We start from the raw sequence: 17,820 nt of genomic DNA, 5'->3' as shown, positions 1-17,820 counted from the left end.
GACGTGGGCAGCAGGAGCGAGCCCAACTGCCAAAGCAGGCAATGTGTCTAACTCCAAATGTCTAACTCCAACCATGCCACCCCAGCCACTCTGCAGTGTGCAATACAAAGTACACTGAAATGAAGCAGGGACCAAGCTGCGCCTAGGTCTATGAACTGCAGCTTTACAAAGCCACCAAGCCCCATGGGTGGTGAGATGTTATCCAGCGGTCCCCTCTGCCATCTGATGAGTGGAACGAGAAGTATATGGTACCTCTGGACACAATAAAAGTGGGTATGAATTGTCACCTCCTGGCTCATGAACACATCGTCAGCTCCACAACATTAGGGACATTGTGGCAGGGACCATTCCAGCCTGTGAGCAGCAGCAGATGTTCTGCAGTGTCAGCCCAGGTCAGGCATCACTCCCCACCTCCATTGCATTGCTTGTGGAGACGAAGGAACAAGGGATAGCAAGTTTAGAAGGTTCAGAGCCCAAATACGCAAATGATTTTGGGCATCTGACTTCTGTTAAAATCTGTGGGAACAGAATGCTCAGCTCACCCTTTGGATCTATGCCCAAGGTTTTCAGGACTCCAGCTAGAAAACCATGAGGTTAGGAGGCAGAAAGAGTTGGCGTCAGTCCTGCTTCTCCTCCTCCACAAGAGCAGCCCACCAATAATGAGAGGTGCTGCCATATGCTCGACCTGCCTCCCCAAATCCATCACGCCTGAGCGACCAAATGACAGACTAAAGCCCCTTCCTTGAACCTGCACACAGCTGAAAAAGCACGCACCAAAGCCGAGCCATTTCAGAGTAGGTTCCTCACTGACAACAATCCACCTGTGCTGAGATTCATGTGACAAAGGGGCACATTTCTACACCAGGAGACTCGCTGGAGAGGAGAGGTGTGAAACAGCAGCTCCCTTAAGTCCAGGAGGGAAGTTTTGTTCACGAAACCAGAGTACCAAGTGCCAAGGCACTGCAAAAGTTCCCTCTACCACGAGCCAAGGCTTTTAGCTCCAGCAAGAGCCTGTGCCTCCTCTCCCCATTAGCTCCAGAGCTCCCAGTCTAGGAGCCATGCGTCTGTCCTCGGGAGTGAAGCCCATTCAAGAGCAGAACTGTTGGGTGGTGTGTACAGTACAACCAGCCAAAGGCTTTGTTCAAGACCAGTGGACACAATGGCTCCTATTTTGCGATGTAAATGGCTAATTTCATGCCAAGCATTTGTTCAGTTGGAGAATCACTAGCTCATCATCTTCCTCATTAGTGAAATTTCTAAACCGGTGTTGCACCAAGAGATACATTTGTTATGCATACAAGCACCCCATTATGGTTTTAACATGGGACTTAAATAGCTGCAACCAAAGGAAAAGATGCGCATGCAAGTGAGCGAAGACAATTACACAACCGGGCCTCAGACCATGAACTCCAAGTCCCTCATATGCTCTCTGCCCCGTTGTCTGTCTGAACCACTAACGACTCTTCTACCTCTGGTTCTACTGCCTTCCCAACGCTATCTGCAATTCAGCTTTTTCCTTCTGTAACAGGAGTCCTCAGGTCTGCTCAGTTGCAAGAACCTTTGCCTCAGGCGCACTTTGGGTTCAGAAATGGCAATTAGTACAGAGGATGCTGGGGTGGAGATGAACACTGATGAGACAGATGGGAAGGCTGAGAACAGTCGGCCTGGAACCAAGCCGAAACACTGAAGGGCAGGAGGACGCCTACAAACATCAGTGCCCCTGGCAGCCTTTGCCTTCTCCAACTGACTCCATGGCATTCTACCCAACTCACCAAGGACCTCAAAAGTCAACCATTAACCACCTCCTGGAGCAGAGGCCGAGTCCTCATCTGACAGGTAGATGGAGAGTGTCTACTCCTACCAAAAGCAAGGAGGTGAGTCAATTTCTTTTTTAAAGCATTTTTCCCCACTGATGATCTGTACAATACAGGCCAGGAAGAGACACGCTCATGTCAGCCACCTCTTGGATGGCAGGTTGGGCAGACAACTCATGCTCACCCCAAAGATGCAGCAGCATTGATTAGCCAGGGAGGAAGTCACCTTTCACACATGAGCAAAACCAGATCCATCTCCAAGACCCCTTCCATGAGGCCAGAAACCCCCACAAGCCCCCACAACAGATTACACTGTAAGAAGAGGTAAATGCGGGATTACTTACTATAGGAGTAGCTGCTAACTTCAGATATTGCTGGTGAATGGGAAACCTTGAGCTGATTTTTTACTTTTAACCCCATCTCCATCTTCTTCATTTTGGCAGCCACTTTATTTTTACCTTCCTTGGTGGTTTTCAGTGACAAGCCCAGGTTCTTGGCCAGGCTCTTCTTCTCCTCCTTGCTTGGCAGAGCCTCGTGGGGTGGGAGGTACCTGCTGCTACCTCCACTAGTTTTCAGCTTTCCCCCAGAGCTGTCGGCAAACTTGAAGGGGGATTTCAGCTTGTCTTGTTTGGTGAGCGACAGGGCCTTGTCAAGCTTGCTGGCCAGCTGCTCCTGATCTGATGGCACCTTCTTCTTCTTGAGCTTTAACTGCTGGGGTAAAAGGAAGAGACACAGGTGAATATAGAGCAGATATCATGGCAGGCCTGAGGGATTTTACTAGCCCTCGTAACAGTCTCTCATGCACGCTAGTTAATAAGGCCTCAAAATGATGGTCTTAAGCCCCAGTTGCCATAACCCACCATGACGCTAGGGAAGAAGGAGAGGAAAATGTCAGCAAACGGCACAGCTTCACCCTTATCGAGTGCTACAAAATCACAAGATTAACTTAGAAAAATTGAATTTTCTTCCAAAAGAAGTATGTTCATAGAACAACATGTTTTGGAATTCTTTTTTCTCAACACCTTCTGGCTTTTAGGATATGTTTGGGTTGGTTTTACAAGCTTTTCTCTAAACCACGAGGATTAAAAATCGTCTTTACCCAAAACCCCAGCCAAATAAATACAGATTTCCACATAATCAACCAGCTCCAGAGGCTGGGATGCCAAAAAGACCCAAATACCTCTCAGCACTACTACATTACAGCCAGGGCTGTTACATTCTTTTCAGTATTTTCTTGTTTCTTGAAAAAAGTAAATATACTTTACATGTGCTACAGCTAGATAACAGCAGTTGTAACTCAGTACTTCGCCTGGATGCATTTTGGATTTCATCAGCAGCTTAAAGCTCCAGTAAATATCTCATTGCCTCAACAGGGGCAGAAGAAAGCCCTGCATTTAAAATAGCGAGGTTGCGCTCCCTTTCCTCCGTCACTTCGGAAGTCCGTTCCCCTCCGCTATCTCGACAGGCGAAGGGGTAAGACAAGCACTGCTCTGGATTCAGAGCTAGTGCAACACTGCAATGCTCTGGCTGGCTCGAAGGCGCTTGCCTCTCTGCTGCCTACCAAAGAGGTCCAAGCTCCATAAGCCAACGTTAGCTTTTGCAAACACCCCTCCGCTGCACAGACAGTCCTCTCATGAAGAGCTCCTAAACCCACATGAACTGAGAGCAGACTCTCTAAGATCAGGGGTTATCCAGTGCAAGCCAGCACTAGCAAAGCAGGAAAGAGATCTGCTTTTGGCCCGTGGCTCCATGTTCCCCATGAGGGCACTGACCTCGTTTGAGAAGCTGGGAGCTGCATCATGCTCTTCCCAGCTCTGGTTCCTCCCTTTCACCTTGCCACTGCTGCTCTCCACATCCTCGTCCTCCTCTGGGAGGGCCCCTTTGTGCCGCTTCTTCATGCCCTCGCCAGTCTCAGAGTCTTCAGAGAGCAACAAGGACTTGTTCAGTCTGCAAGCCAAGCACAGGATGGGTCAAGGTGGGGGGCTTTCCTCCCTGTGATCCCCACCAAGCTCAAAAGTGAGGTTAAATGCCTCCTAGGGCAGCAGGGATCCTCAATGGGAGCCAAGTCCACTGTGAAGTGACAGCCGTTTGGACAAGGTTTTCCACCAAACAGGAGAGCCAAGGAGCCCTTCTTGCACACTCTTGGCCACCAGTACAGATGAGGGTGCCTGAAATCAGAGACCTGCCAGGTGGTCTCTGAAAGGAAGTAACTGGTGTCGGCTACTGAAAAGTGCCCAATTTGGTACAGAGCAGCAGAGGGAAGGACAGACAGCTGAGCTGGCCCTGTAGGTCTTTTCCCACCTCTACTTTCAAGGACTCTGATGAGGTGCAGAGAGAGATTCTCGAGGCCCGGGGAGGTGCCTCACTGCCCAGACACTTGCTCTGGTTGCTTGCGTATAAGCAAGGAGGTGGTGAGGAACTGCCACGCAGGGTGACACAGAGGGACAGGGCACTGCAGGGACTGGCTTGCCCAAAGGACAGGCAATCTGCTTTGCAAGCCTGGCTCCTCTGCAAGAGTCATTTGTGATGTACGTCTTCGGTCTCGCTTTGGGATTTGGGGGGAAAGGAGAGGGTAAATAAATAATAATTAAAAAAAAAATAAAGTCAGTGAGACTGTAAGCACATCTTTCACTGCTCCCCAGCTGTCTCCAGGAATTATCTGATGGATGACCAGTCAGCACCTCAATACCTCTACCAAGCCTCCATTACAAGCTCTCGTATGCTGCATCCTTCATGTGAAGCCTGCTGGCCCAACGTTACACCACCACCACAAAGCCACTGACATGGGGCAGCCTCCTCAGCTTCCAGGTATCTCCCCTCCCCTCTGTCCTCTCTGCTGACCTCCACAGACACCTAAACCAACACCTCAGGCCCTGGACACTGGCTGAGGGTGCATCTCCATCTCCCACGCCACGCTGCTCAAGCATTCCTGTGATGCGGGGACATGCACACGCAACACGCTCATGCACGCATACATGCACAACTCCAGCCACCTCTGGATGACTCCAGCCTGTCCAGCCATCCAAATAAGAAGAGCAAAACACAGAGCCACCAAGAGGACAGATTTTCAGAAGTACATGGTCAGTGGGAGCTGGGCACCTGAATCTAATTTGTAGTGTTGAAAGGACATTTGCAAAAATAAATAGCACGCATGGAGGCAGCTTGGAGGTGCCTTTCCATTGGAGGGACTTGGTCATCTAGGGATGGTTAGATGGCCAATGGTGGTGAGATCCAGGCATCCAAACAAGAGCAGCTGGACTTGCAAAAGAGAAGAAAGCAGGGGAAAGAATGATCCAGATACCTGAAAGAGAGGTCAGGCGAAACCAGCTCCCACTGATTAAGGGAACAGATGAAGACAGCAGAAACACAGCAGAAAGGCCCTATAAAGTAGACAACCTGGAATAGCCCTGTCCTTCCAGTTTTTGACATCAGCATCCCTGCAATTAGCTCTACAGCACCAGCTTGCACCGTCTGCTCTCCTAAAAGCACATGAGGACGCACTACCTGACACCAAGAGCTCACCTACAGGTCCCTGCCCAGCTGGCTGCTCTGTATCACCTCACTGCCGCTCAACTCAGCCTGTCCTACTTGTACCCAACACCACAGACACGTGCTCTACCAGCGGGGAGGGAGGAGGCTGGCACCGTATTCCCACCGCAAGGACACACTCACGTTAAATGCACACGCTTCCACAACACCACTGCTGCCAGACACCGGCCTGCCACCAGAACACCACGGCGAGCCCCCGCTGCATCTGAGATGCTCTCCCCAAGTAAGACCCTGGTGCAGCGACCCTGCCATTTTCCCGTCTTCCCCAAATTCCAGCCTTACTTTCCACTCTTGCTGTCACTCTTCCCTCTCTCCTTAATGGGTGACAGAGCGCTTGATCCAAGTTTCCTCTTCCTGGGCCTTCCAGGGCCTCTTCTCGCCAAGCTTCTACTTTTCTCGTCATGCTTTTCCCTTTAAAAAAACCACACGCTTCACTGTTAACCAAGGCAACAAAAAAAAAAAAGGCAACAAAAAAAAAAAAGGCAAAGGAAAAAAAAAAGCAAAATCAAATTTTGCGACCAAAAAGCAAAACAAACGGGAAAAAACAAAAGGCAAATAAATCCAAAAAAGAAGAAAAAGCGAAAAAAACTAAAAGAAAGCAAGCAAGAACGGGAGCCAACCCAGAACCTTCGCCTGTCACCAAACTGCTAAACTGAGCTGCTGAAGCCAAGGTTGTCTCTAATACGGTCTCCCAGCTGCATTCACCAGTGATCAGGGTGTCATGTCCACATAGCCTAGGAGTGTGTTGTGCAAAGCTCTGGCAGGCTGTACCAGGAGGAGAGGAGAAGAGACAGGGAGGGATGGAGGGCTGTTTTCTCTCCTGGATCGAGAGGCAGTGAAAGTGCCCAGCTGGAAAAAAAAAGACCAAGTGAGCAGCCTGCAACTTACTCTGAGTCCCTGCGGCGCTGCAGCTTCACCAGCTCCCGCTGCTTCTCCTTGTACCGCCGCTGCAGCTCCGCCAGCCTCATCCTGTAGTCCAGCTCCATTGCATCCATGTTCTCAATGGCTGATTTGATGGAATACATCTGCGGTGGGGAGGCAAGAGGGGGCAAGAAGGTCAGGACATGTCCAGGCCCCCACCTAGACTGGGGTGGTGTACATTGGGCTGCCCTTGCAATTGCCAAGATCTGCAGCCTGGCAGGGAAACCCTCCATGCTTACAAGGGGAGCAGAGCACCCTTGCCCACAAGAAGCACAGCCCCAGAGCGGTACCAAGGCAAAACCAACCAAGCAAAAATGTTCTGTGGTGAATGCATTGGATGGTATCAGCTCTGAGGGAGAGTAGCCCTGGGAAATACACCCATGGAGTCTCTTTTCCCTTATTTAAAAAGACAGATCAAAATACTCCCTGTCGTGGAACACTTACTTGCTGGGTACAAAATAATTTGTCAGTCTCTCCCATGGGGAAGAGTCAGCAAAGAAAAAAAGGAAAAACTTTCCTGCCACTATCTTTAATTATCCCCCCCCGCCAAAGCAGTAACATACGAGTTCCTGCTGGCTTTGTATTACAAACACCACTTCTAGGGCTGCCGAGGGTCCTGCTGAGATCAATGGCGTTGATTCACAAACAAGGGAGGAAGCTAAATTGCACTGCACTGACTCCTGCACAGCTACAAATGCAACGTGAGGGAAGCGCCGGTTCGCTTTGCTGAACACAGAAGGGCAGCACGAGCCGGGTGGCAAACTGCAGCTGGAAGAGCAAGCTGTGGTGAGTGGATGCACTGTGGTTTTTCAGGCTCAGCCACACTTAGAGCTACTTACGGGTTCATCTTTCTTCTGCATCCAGCTGTACTTTTTGTTGGGATTCAGCTCTCGAGGCAACCGGATGGTTTTCAGACTTTCCATAAAGGGGGTGGAAAGTACTTCCATGAGCATGTGGGTGCTGGCAGCCAGCAAACTCTCTAGTGTTGGCCGGACAGGGAAACTCTCTGGACCTGCTGAAGACAGAAAAAACAGCTATAGAGGTTCACCTTCCAAGACTGCTCCTCCAGCAGGCACAAGGTGAGGCTGATGTCCCTTTCTGGACCATGGCAGCTCAAGGAGCCTCCCAGCCACCCTTGGCCCCCGCTTGAGATCTCCTGCTGTACCCAGCCATGGTGCAACTGGCAGTTCCCATCACGTCTCACCTCAGGAAGTTACTGGAAGGTGAGATCTTTTCAGGACCTGCCAAGCTCTTGGAAAGCATCATCTGGAGCTACCGAGGCCTCTTGTGCCAAACCCTGACAGACTGTAGACTCAGTGCCTGCCAGAAGGGCGTTACCCTGGCAGCTCTCGGCAAGTGGGGCTCCATTTCCGCTACGCATACCACAAACTGTCTAGACATGGCGAGGGCCTTTGGAAGGGGAGAGCAGTACAAAAGCCACACGTAGCTCAGCCTACTGCAACAAAACCCCCTGCTCCAACTCCATCCAAAGTACCAGCCGCTCCTGCGACTCAGGGCGATGCTCTCCTTCCTCAGGTTGCAAGAGGTCCCACCTGTGGCTCTGCTCCTTTGCCCGCACAGAGCGCAGGGACAGTGCAGGGAGACCCAACCTGGTCCAAGGCTGGCCAGAGTGCACACTTAATGACTTACTTTGCATTTCTTGCTTCCGTTTCTCCAGCTCCATCTCTGCAATTTCACTCAGCAAAGTGATCCCCTGCAGGAAGGAGTGCTCCAAGGCCTGGTCAGGTAACACCTCCACCTTTATCTGGGACGGAGTGATGCTGGCCGTAGTCAACAAGGAACAAGCCTGAGGCATCTCTGTGGCAGCCACCAAAGCATTCATCCCAGCCAGAGGGTCACCTGGCTTGATGTCCAGAGCCGGGATTTGGCAAGAGATTGTCTCTTCCGTGTAGGAAGGGATCTCTGGCCCCTGCTCCTCCTCCTCAGGGGGCAGGTTGGGAAACTCCCTGCCCCGGGGCACATCGGCACTCTGCAGATCCATGGCTACAGAGGCCTCCTCCCGCTGGGGCGTCAAGTCCATCTCGGGTGGCTCGTTCTCCGCGTGTACGAGCGAACCGTCATAGTCCATGTGCACGGAGCAGGTTTCTGCTCCACTCCCAGTCTCTGCCTGAGCCTCTGCTTCTGCAGGGCAGGCCACAACCTGGTAAGGAGGTGGGCAGCTCTGGAGGTCTTCCTGGTCCTGCTCCACAGCACCCAGGGCTTCACCTTGATGCAAGAGGAGATTGCAATTGTCCACATTCTGCACTGGGACGGCTGCAGAGGTGGTGATGTTCAGAGTCCCCATGTCCTGCTCACAGATGCCTTCTTGGCTTTCCTCCATCTGCACCTCTGATTTCACCCTCTCTTCCAAGGACTCCTCTTCTGCTGTTGCTTGGATGGGCTCTAGCATTTTGGACGGAGACAGGTGGATGGGTTTGACCTCTGGGGAAAGCTCCATGTGCTCAGAGCCTTCAGCAGGCAGTGGGACATCAGGAGCCAGGCCATCCGCATCAGATGCTGCGGTGGGCTGGAGGAGGTAGGGATAGTGTCTTCCAAAGGAGGGAGGCAGGGACTGGAATGGATATCCTGGGGGGATCTCTGCAAGACATCAGAAGGGACAGGCCCTGTAATGGCCGGATCTCCAAAGCAGCTCTCTCACTAAGGCATAGAGATGAGTTCCCTTCATCTGTCATCTCTTCCTATTCTCAAGCAGTGGCTGCTTTGGGCACCACTCTCCTGGCCAAGTTGCCACAGGCATCAGCACCCCAGGGGTCCCTTCTGCACCTTTCGAGCATTCTCCTGCAAATGGAGACAGATCTGCTCCCTGCATCCTTCTCCCACTGAGACTTCAGCCCTGGAGGAACCAACCCAGGCTCAACCCAAGGGAGGAAGACAGCCTACAGCCCCAGGCACCCCCAAGACCCAGGCATCGATCCAAGTCCATCACACCACCCCTGGCCCTTGCCTCTGCCCTGCCTTTTCGAGGAGCTACATGGTTTTCTCTAGGGGAAGGGATGGAAGCAGGAAAGAGCTGAGGAGAAAAAGGGAGGCAGGCACAAACACAACGGGACTCTGCCAAAGCAGGGCTCTCTTACCTGGAAACAAGGCCTGATATGGACCAGCAGCCTCTTTTTCCAGCTCCAGGTCTTTCTTCTCCACAGTCTCGGGTGCCTCTTCCTTTGGAGGGATGGCAGGGGCAGGGGGTGGAGAGGCGGGGGGCGGGCTGGAAGGATGGGAGCTGGGGGTGGCGGGGTAGGAGTAGGCTGGCTGCGAAGGTGGCTCCTCCATCTTTTGGATCACCTCAGCTTTGAGCACAGACACGGGTGAGGCCCTGGGAGAGAGGGGAGGTGGACTCACAGCCTTGCTGTAGGACGTGGAGGCGCTGGGAGACAGCACGGGTGGTTTTCGATGCACCAGTCCCGGGGTAGAGGAGGAAAGGCCTGATTTGGCACTGTCCAGGCTCCGTTTCGTCACCTTCTCTTCCATATCTGCACGCTGCTCATTCGCCTTCAACCTCTCCTGTGACAAGAACAAAGCAAAACTCAGCATGACATCTCTACGTGCTCCTGGGAAGCACAGATTTACCACCAAACGAGACCAAAACACAGTCTTATCAAACATGGACTGGAATAAAACACATGTTCCTCAGCGCAACACCATTTTAAGGCCAATCTGATGGGGGGGTGACACTGATCTGTCAAATCACCCTTTACAAATCCCTGGCTCCAGGAGTCATGTGAAGGGTGTCTCAACTTTCACTTGCAACCAAAGCAAACTATTTTTATTTCTAAGTCTCCAGCTTAGCAAGAACATGTAAAATGAAGGCTGAAAACCAGATGACCACTATAAAAATTAAATGGGTGTAAATCAGCCAAATGAAAGCTCACAACTTCCAAAATCATTTGGTGAATGGGAGCTGGCTCCAGGACCCAGGGTGACTGCTGCCAGTACCGCAGCTGCTTCTCCGAGCCACTCAGGAGGTTGGTTTGGAGGTGACCAGGGATGAAACCACTCAACTAAACAGAGACATCCCTAGGGAAGGAATCAAGGTCGCACTGCTGCTGGGCAGCTCTCCTGACAGCACTGCTCTACACCAAGCTGCTCCAAAACCCACCCCAACTGTGCAGGGTGCACTGAATGCCTCATATCCCGGGGATCAGGGCAGGATCGCTCAACGCATCCGTCCCCTTGAGACACACCTACAACACAGGCACAGCTGCTTTTTCCCCCCAGACACTTCAACTTCAGACTCGTTTCACATCCCAGCAAGAAGCTCTTGAAAACATACCACGAGCTGGGCGCTCCTCTGTAGCTCCATGGCGTGTGCCGCTTGCTGCTGCAGGATGTACAGCTCGTGCTGCCGCAGCAGCTGCTGATGGGAGAGGAGCTGGAGCTGGTGAGCGTGCTGGAGGGAGCTCCTGGTTGGGGGGTACATGGCAGGCCACAGTGGGGGTGCCCGGTCCATCAGCTCCGCTGGGGAATGAGCAGAGATGCAGTCAGGGAGGCAGGAGGACGGGGATGGCTAGAGGACTGAGGATCGCTCAGGGCAACTGTCGCTACCCCAGCCTCAGGGTGTGGGGGATGCCAAATGCCAGGCTATGCAGAAATGCAGAGAGGAAAGGGTGCCATCCTCCCCTCGGCAGCCCCACTCCCACCACCCCATGGGTCCTGGGGCCATCTGACTTGCTTTGCTCTCTACACACCCTCGGTCTGACTGTCCCTGGCTGAGCTCACAAGTAGCTTCTCCTAACCAAGGACCCAAAGTTTATGTGGTCCTGCAGGGGATGAGGAATCACTGCTGAAGATCAGACATTTCCATCCCTGAAACACACCTCCCAAGAGGCCAGCTCACGCCCACCCTCGAGCTGTGGCTGCTGGTCCCCACGGGTAGGTATGCTCCTATCTAGCCCTCTCTGAAGCCTGTTTCCTCCATAGCTGTCAAAGCATGGCCCTCAGGGACGCACTCACATCCTTACCAAAGTGTGGCAAGTGCTCGCTGGGGATCACAACAAGCTGCCCTGACTGCGGGTCTCTGGCAAACTGGTAGGCAGAAGGGAGAGCTCCCCCCATGGCAGGGGGGAAGCCTGGAGTCATGCCCTGGTGCAGGGAAGGGTGACCAAGTCCTGCAAGAAGAAACACCAGAGTCACAACTCAGGGAGATGTAGGCAGCTCCTACTCATGCGAGAAGTCATCTACCATTTGACTACTCCAAAATACCTCCTTCCCCTTCCCCTGTGACCAGACAGCAGCCTCACCGGGCACTTAGCAACACCTCTCCCTGGATTGCATCGGTGTGAACACCCCGTGGACACAACACTCCCTCCCAGGGCACTCACCGTAGGGATGGCCAGCCAGCCACATGGAGGGGCTCCCCGTCCTGGGAAGCCAGGGGTGGGCTGCCAAGTGCGAAGTCGGGTCTGCAGACCAGCGCCCAGAGCCCGTCAAGGCTGGGCCTCCCGTCACCATGAGGTTGGAGTTCAAACTGTTCGTGGCACAGCCGGAGGGGTGTATCCGGGCAAAATCTGCCAGCTCCTTGCTCTCTCTGGTGATGGAGGAGGCAAGAGAGAGAGTGAGGGAGGATCCAAGTGCTGCAGGTTACTGCGCAGCCGGAGGAGCCCAGGGGTATGGACCAGTCTGCAGAACGAGTGTGTTTGCAAACCAGGGTCAGACACTCAAGGAGAGCTGTGATGGAGGTGGTTAACGCCATGTCCAGAATAAAACATCCCATCTCTCCATCCCTTTGGGGCATGCATGGATTTGCAGCAGTGTATTAGGATTGCTCTGCTGTGGATTCAGGATCTGCCTATAACCCCATGGTACCCCACTCAGCGCTCCTCTCCACACCAGCAAGGCTGGTGCCAGCAGCTTCACCAGGATGGATGCCACCCTGTCCCCTCTCTGGACAGGCTGGCCCTGAGCACGGCTTGTGGCACTGTGGCAAGAGACCTCCATCTCCCTCACCTGAGCAGCTTCTCCTGATCCCGCTCCAAGCGCCCTGCTAGGAGATGGCTGTCCCGGTGGCGGCTCCTCTCATCCCCGCAGTCATCTTCCGAGCGTCCGTGCCCTAAGAGACAACTCAGCACCATCAGACACAAGAAACAGTCCGGGGAAAGCTGTCCCCTCTCCTCTGGGCATGGAGGGGCAGCACCCTGCCTGGGAGCCAGCACACCCAAATGCCACTGTCCCCAAGAGTATATCAGGTTCAAGCCCTAAAGGACAGGGCGAGGCCGTCTATGTGATCAAGATATTCTCGCTAAGGTGGCTCCTGGTTGCACCCAGGTGCATGTGGTTAGACATCCGTGTCTTCAAGCCATCAAGGGACGGACCCACTCACCTGGTCAGGCTGGTCTCCCATGCCAGGACAGCCACCAGCCTGGGAGCAGCAGGACCAACGGGCCCACTTTTGCTGAAGGACAGTGGCAGATTTCCTATCTCAGAAGGAGACAATGCACAGCTAAATCCCTCCATCAAACCATACAGTCCTGCTTAGCACATTTCGCAGGGAGGGGGTTTTATCTCTGTACCTTCTGAAGCACTTTCTGCTCTTGTAAACCAGTCTGGGCACACTGGGTGTGCTCTGCAGCCCTGTCCTTCTGCAACAGGCAGAACCAATGCTACAGACCCTCACATAACCAGCGTGCTCCGCTCTGTAATTCAACCCGTTAGCAAGAATCTGCATCCCCCCCAGCCATGCAACAAGAAAGGGTCTGGCGAGGCAGGGGCACATATGGCAGATGAGGGCAAGAGTCCAAAAATGGGGGCTGGATGTTTGGCTGGAGAAACAGCTCGTCCAGAATCAGAACAGCTCTTGCAAACACAGCGTGGCACGGTAGCAGCCACGAGTGTGAGGGGTTACGAAGCACATTCACAGGAGTGAACAGCAGTTCCTCACTGGCCCTACCAGGACCAGGTATTGGGGCCACCCTTCTTTTATTTTATCCAAGGTCTTCAACCCAGCTGCCTGATTTTAGGCTTGATTTTCCCTAGTTTTTCCCTAGTTTCTTTCTTGCATATTAATTTTTCCACAATTCCCTGTTGCTCCTCTCCGTGTCATGCTTTGGTGATATGATCTGCTCCTAAATCCCAGCCCTGCTTGCAGCGAGCTGCCGGCTGGTCCAACAGGGCCTGGAGGAAGGTATTTGCTTCCCCCCAGCTCTCGGTGCCCCCTGACAGCACATCCCCTGCCCAGGCGATGCTCTGCACCCCGCAGGGCTCAGCGGCGCAGCACAGCCTCGCACGGCTGCACCCTGGCTCCCGGCAGCCCTTTCCAGGGTCCTCATTCTCCTGTCTGGATAAGGTTTGGCACATGGGAAAGCATCTCAGAACATCAAGTCTATTCTGCTGACAGGCAGTCTTTTCAAGGAGGGCTCCACTGTGTATTTCCACAAACCTGGACAGCCCGTGGATTTTTTGCTGTCAAGTCTCCAGTTCCCTCAGCTTTTACTGTCAGAAGGAATCCAGGAACAAGACAACATCTCTCCCGGCTCCTCTCCCCGAGGCTCCTTCCATTGGCTTCAGGCAGAAAGCGAAGATGCTTTAAAACCTGGCACACACCTCTTCCTCCCAAAGGACTTCCCAGGGTCACCACATTTCCCTTGCAGGCTGCCAGGACACTGCGGGCAGTGGCTGTCCCCAACCAGCCCCTCCTCGACTCGCTGAATGATGCCCTATGCAGCCTCTGTTGCTCAGTTTTACTACCCGGCCTCCATGGCACAAGGCATCGGGGTTCACAAATCCCTCCAGAGCCACAGTTTCCCTCCCTGCCTCTCCACCAGCATCCCCACTCGCACACAAATCCCCTTTCACCCCCTAGCCCAGGTTTTCCCCGCCTTGGAGCCCCTTTTCCTATTTATTTTCCCCAGTCGATGCCCAACTCCCTCTTCGGTGCCAGCAACATGGAGCAAGCCCTTGGTTAACTTGCAGCTTCCCTCTGCTCCTTGGCACAAGGTGAGCCGACCCCCTCCTCCCCACCAGCCTTTTATTAGAAACATATTATTTTGTTATTTTACCTCCGCTCCTCCCTCTCCCATCTACATTACTTGCACTCCGTTATTTATAGACGCGTTTATCATCTTCTTCTCGTCCCCCATCCAAACACACACTTTCTTATTTGTCTAATTCCCGCCTAGCCCCCACCCCGCCGACAGGACGGTCCCTTTTCTGTACAGACTGATGATTGTCCAGACAGTGAATGATCATTTTGTCTATATATATGAACATGACGCACGGACTGCATAGAAAAATTCAATCAGTTATGCACGGAGGAAAGGCTTAGGTCCGTTTCCTTGACAACCAATGCCCGGCACTAAATACTTGCATTTTACTTGCCAAATACTACAGATTAGCCAACTAAAGCCTGCTTTCTCCTTCTTAAAAGGTCTAAACATTCAAGCACCGTCCACTCAGCGCAAGCAAGCTAATGTTATTAGACGAATATCTCCTGGCACACAAAAGGGGGGCAGCATTTGGGGGGCGAGAGGAGGAGAAAAGCAGTCTTGTTTTCTGTCTGAAAGCCAACCGCATCACTTAGCAACGAGCCCGGAGGCCTGCCAGAATTCAACCCTTGTTTGCAGCCTTTTAGTTCGGCTCAGTAAATTACATTTAACGCAAGCTGGGAGGGTCTGGGACGACTGAACGGCTGAACAAACAGCTCCCTGTGCTGCCCACGAGGTCCTCGGTCGGCTCCCGCCCAGCCGTGGGGAGGGCGACAGGAGGCGATGGGAACGAGGAGAGGGATTGCCGGCCGGGAGAAACCGCCTCTCGCCACTGAGGTTCGGGAGGGGGGGAAAGGCAGAAAAATGGGAAAGGTGAAGGCTAAAAACAGAAAGCCAACCATTGCTTGCAGGCCGCTCACTTTGGCATCGCTCCTTGGCACGGCAGAGCCGAGCTCTCCCTGCGCCAGGCACCCCCCAAGTGTTACCGTGCTACACAAGCCAAGCAGAGCACCAAAACACTCGCCGGAGCCATCCCCCTCCAGCCAGCACCATGGCTTAAAGCAAAACCATGAGACTAAAACACCAGCACAAAGGTGGATTAAGGGGTTTCTCTGCCACTCCCTTTGCTAATGGGGATCAAAGACGTGGAGAAGGGTTGTCCTCGGAGGTGGACAGAGGGGATGGCGTGGGGGAAAGGGGACTGCCTCTTGCACGGGCAGTCTCACTCCCTGCTGTGGTGGTTTGCAACGTGCCCTGGCTTGGGAACAGGAGGCAAAGAGAGCTGAGGATGCCAAACTGAGCTGATGCCACACAGCCCGCACTGGGTGGCTGCTCTCCCCAGGGAACAGATCCCGCAGGGAAGTCCCACGGCACATCTGGGGAACCTACCTTTGATGCTGCTGAGAGACATCGAGCGATCCCGGTCTGCCAAGCTGGGCCCCAGTTTGCTGCTGCTGCTGCTGCTGTTGTCCTTCTGCCGGGCCACGGCCACAGCAATGCCGACGGGCAAGTGCCTCACCTCTACCTCGCCCTGGGAGCCGATGCTCTCGCGGCCAAAGGATTTGGCACTCTCGGGTCTCTCGGGGTCCCTCTTCAGCTGCTTCGCTGGCTGCTGCGACAGCAGCTGCTGCACTTTGGAGGCGCCCAGCTGCGAAGAGTCCAACTTCATGTTGCCCAAGCCGCCAAAGGGGCTCTTCTTCCCACAGCTCTGCCGGGACGCGGTCTCCTTGGCAAAGCTGCCACTGTACTTGATAAGGCTCTGCATGGCCGACCCTTCACCATGGGAGGCGGGGTGGAGGACGTCCGTAGCACCCCGTGAGCCCACCACCGAGGACCGTGGCAAGCCGCTGGGGTCAAGGTAGACCTTCTTGGCTTCCTCTTCCACCCGGGTGACGTGGTTGTGCTGCGCGGCCAGCACCGCCATCTGCGTGGTGGCAAAGTTGCCCATCTCAAAGGGCTTCCACTTCTGCTCAGGTGGTTTCAGCTGACCATGGTCCAGGTGCTGCCGGGAGGAGTCCAAAGTGCCATAGACCTTTGCCGCTTCTTTGGAGCTGGATCGCTGGAAGCGGTCCCGCTCACAGGGGCGATGCTCTGTCTCCGGACTTGGCTTCAGCAAGTCCTTGGAGGCCAGGAACTCCCTGCTCTCTGGAGAGCCAAGTCCTGGCCGGTTGAGGAAGGGCTCTGAAGTGACCTGTCTCTTCAGTGCCATGGAGTTTGCCCTGATCACTGAGCCCTTCTCCCGCAGAGCCTCCATCCTTTTGGCATCGCTGTGGCAAGAAAAGTCCTGGGACAAGAGTGTGCGGGAAGCGTCCGCAAGGCACCGCTCCGTGGGCGACTGCAGCACCCCCACCTTGCCAAGGTCTTTGTCCTTCGCCTTGTTGTCGCGGGCCTGCGAGGCGATTTGGATGGGCCCACTCCTCTCATCGTAGGCTTCGACCGAAGGCACAAAGGTGGGGGCGATGACTTTGTGCTCCCTCCCCAGCTCCTTGGCCGGTGGGAAGATGGTGTACATGCTGGAATGGACGGGCTGTGGAGGGAATGTCGTGGCCGGCGTCATCTTCCCTGGCTGTGAGGGGTGCGGGGATGGGCAGCTGCAGGAGACGTGCAAAGTGCCCATGGAGGGCAGGAGGGGCTCCCCCCGCTTCAGCCGCTCCGCGTGAGCATGCGTGGAAGGCCTCATGTTCTCATCATGCCGAGCAGGATCCTTGGCACAGCGGTCCTGCTCGGCACCCAGGACCTTCAGCATGGGGTCCCCACCGCCATTGCAGTTGCTGAGGGAAGAGCTCTGCAGCGGGTTCTTGGACTTGGGTTCCCCACTGCCTGCGCTCCGATTTGGCGTGTGCTCGGCCAGGAAGGGCGAGAGACGCTCGCCAACCTTCACTGCCTTCTCCACCACACTCACTTTCCGGTCGCTGTCGGGCTTGGTGTCCTGCGTGAGGTCTACCACGCTGCGGGGCCGGGGCTCCTCCTTCGGCTTGCCCTCTTTCTTGGCAAAGGGCAGGGACAGATCACTCCGGCATGCCCGCTCCTTCCCACCGGGGTCTTTCAGGCTTTCTTTCGAGCTCTTGTGCAGTTGCCCAAGGTCCTTCTCCCGGAGCAGAGTGCTTGGCGTGTGGTTGCCCGCGGTCCTCGAGAGGGGAGGCTGAGGGTGCAAAGCAGACTGGCCTGCATGGCCGGACAGGTAGAACCCATCTGCAGAACAAAAGCAAACAAGATTACCATGGGCCTCCAACCCCGTCAGTCCTACACGCAGACAGACGAGAAGTGGCAAACCAGGACGGAACAGGTTTCAAGGATGTCTCAGTAATGACCACAGCAGAGGAGACCAGGCAGTTAACTCCACATGGTCCAGGTGGGATGCAGGACAGCCCTGTCTCCGATGCACACTGAGCCTTGCGATGTGGCAGCACCTGGGGGCTTCAAGGAGGGACCCTGCCAGGTTCCCTACAGCAAAGCCACATCCAAGACCTTGGTACTGCCAAGACCAGGAAACATCCCTGGATGACAACCCCACGGAGCTCCTGCTCTTCACCCTCAGCATCCAGCAGCTCCAGCAGCCAAGCAAGCACAAAGGACAGGGCGAACATGCAGGGGTGACCAAG

At 54.3% G+C, this 17,820-nt stretch overlaps 1 protein-coding gene across 7 annotated transcripts in view; it reads right to left on the bottom strand.

Moving 5' to 3' along the window:
- Positions 1-17,820, bottom strand: part of TNRC18 (trinucleotide repeat containing 18) — a 57,327-nt gene that overhangs the window by 20,102 nt on the left and 19,405 nt on the right. For 2 of the 7 annotated variants that reach the window (XM_075767958.1, XM_075767960.1), the window contains exons 4-15: positions 15,608-17,410; positions 12,246-12,348; positions 11,621-11,826; positions 11,261-11,407; positions 10,573-10,757; positions 9,380-9,803; positions 7,935-8,882; positions 7,124-7,299; positions 6,252-6,388; positions 5,646-5,774; positions 3,587-3,761; positions 2,159-2,525 (exon numbers count right to left, since the gene is read on the bottom strand). In XM_075767958.1, the coding sequence (XP_075624073.1) occupies positions 2,159-2,525; positions 3,587-3,761; positions 5,646-5,774; positions 6,252-6,388; positions 7,124-7,299; positions 7,935-8,882; positions 9,380-9,803; positions 10,573-10,757; positions 11,261-11,407; positions 11,621-11,826; positions 12,246-12,348; positions 15,608-17,410 (4,800 nt within the window). The remainder of the gene's footprint in view (positions 1-2,158; positions 2,526-3,586; positions 3,762-5,645; positions 5,775-6,251; positions 6,389-7,123; positions 7,300-7,934; positions 8,883-9,379; positions 9,804-10,572; positions 10,758-11,260; positions 11,408-11,620; positions 11,827-12,245; positions 12,349-15,607; positions 17,411-17,820) is intronic. The other 5 variants (XM_075767961.1, XM_075767962.1, XM_075767959.1 and 2 more) reach the window with 4 other exon arrangements.

The sequence above is a fragment of the Balearica regulorum genome, chromosome 15 (genome assembly GCF_011004875.1).
Source record: "Balearica regulorum gibbericeps isolate bBalReg1 chromosome 15, bBalReg1.pri, whole genome shotgun sequence".
NCBI classification, from domain to species: domain Eukaryota; kingdom Metazoa; phylum Chordata; class Aves; order Gruiformes; family Gruidae; genus Balearica; species Balearica regulorum.
This window is presented reverse-complemented; position numbering and strand designations above follow the sequence as displayed.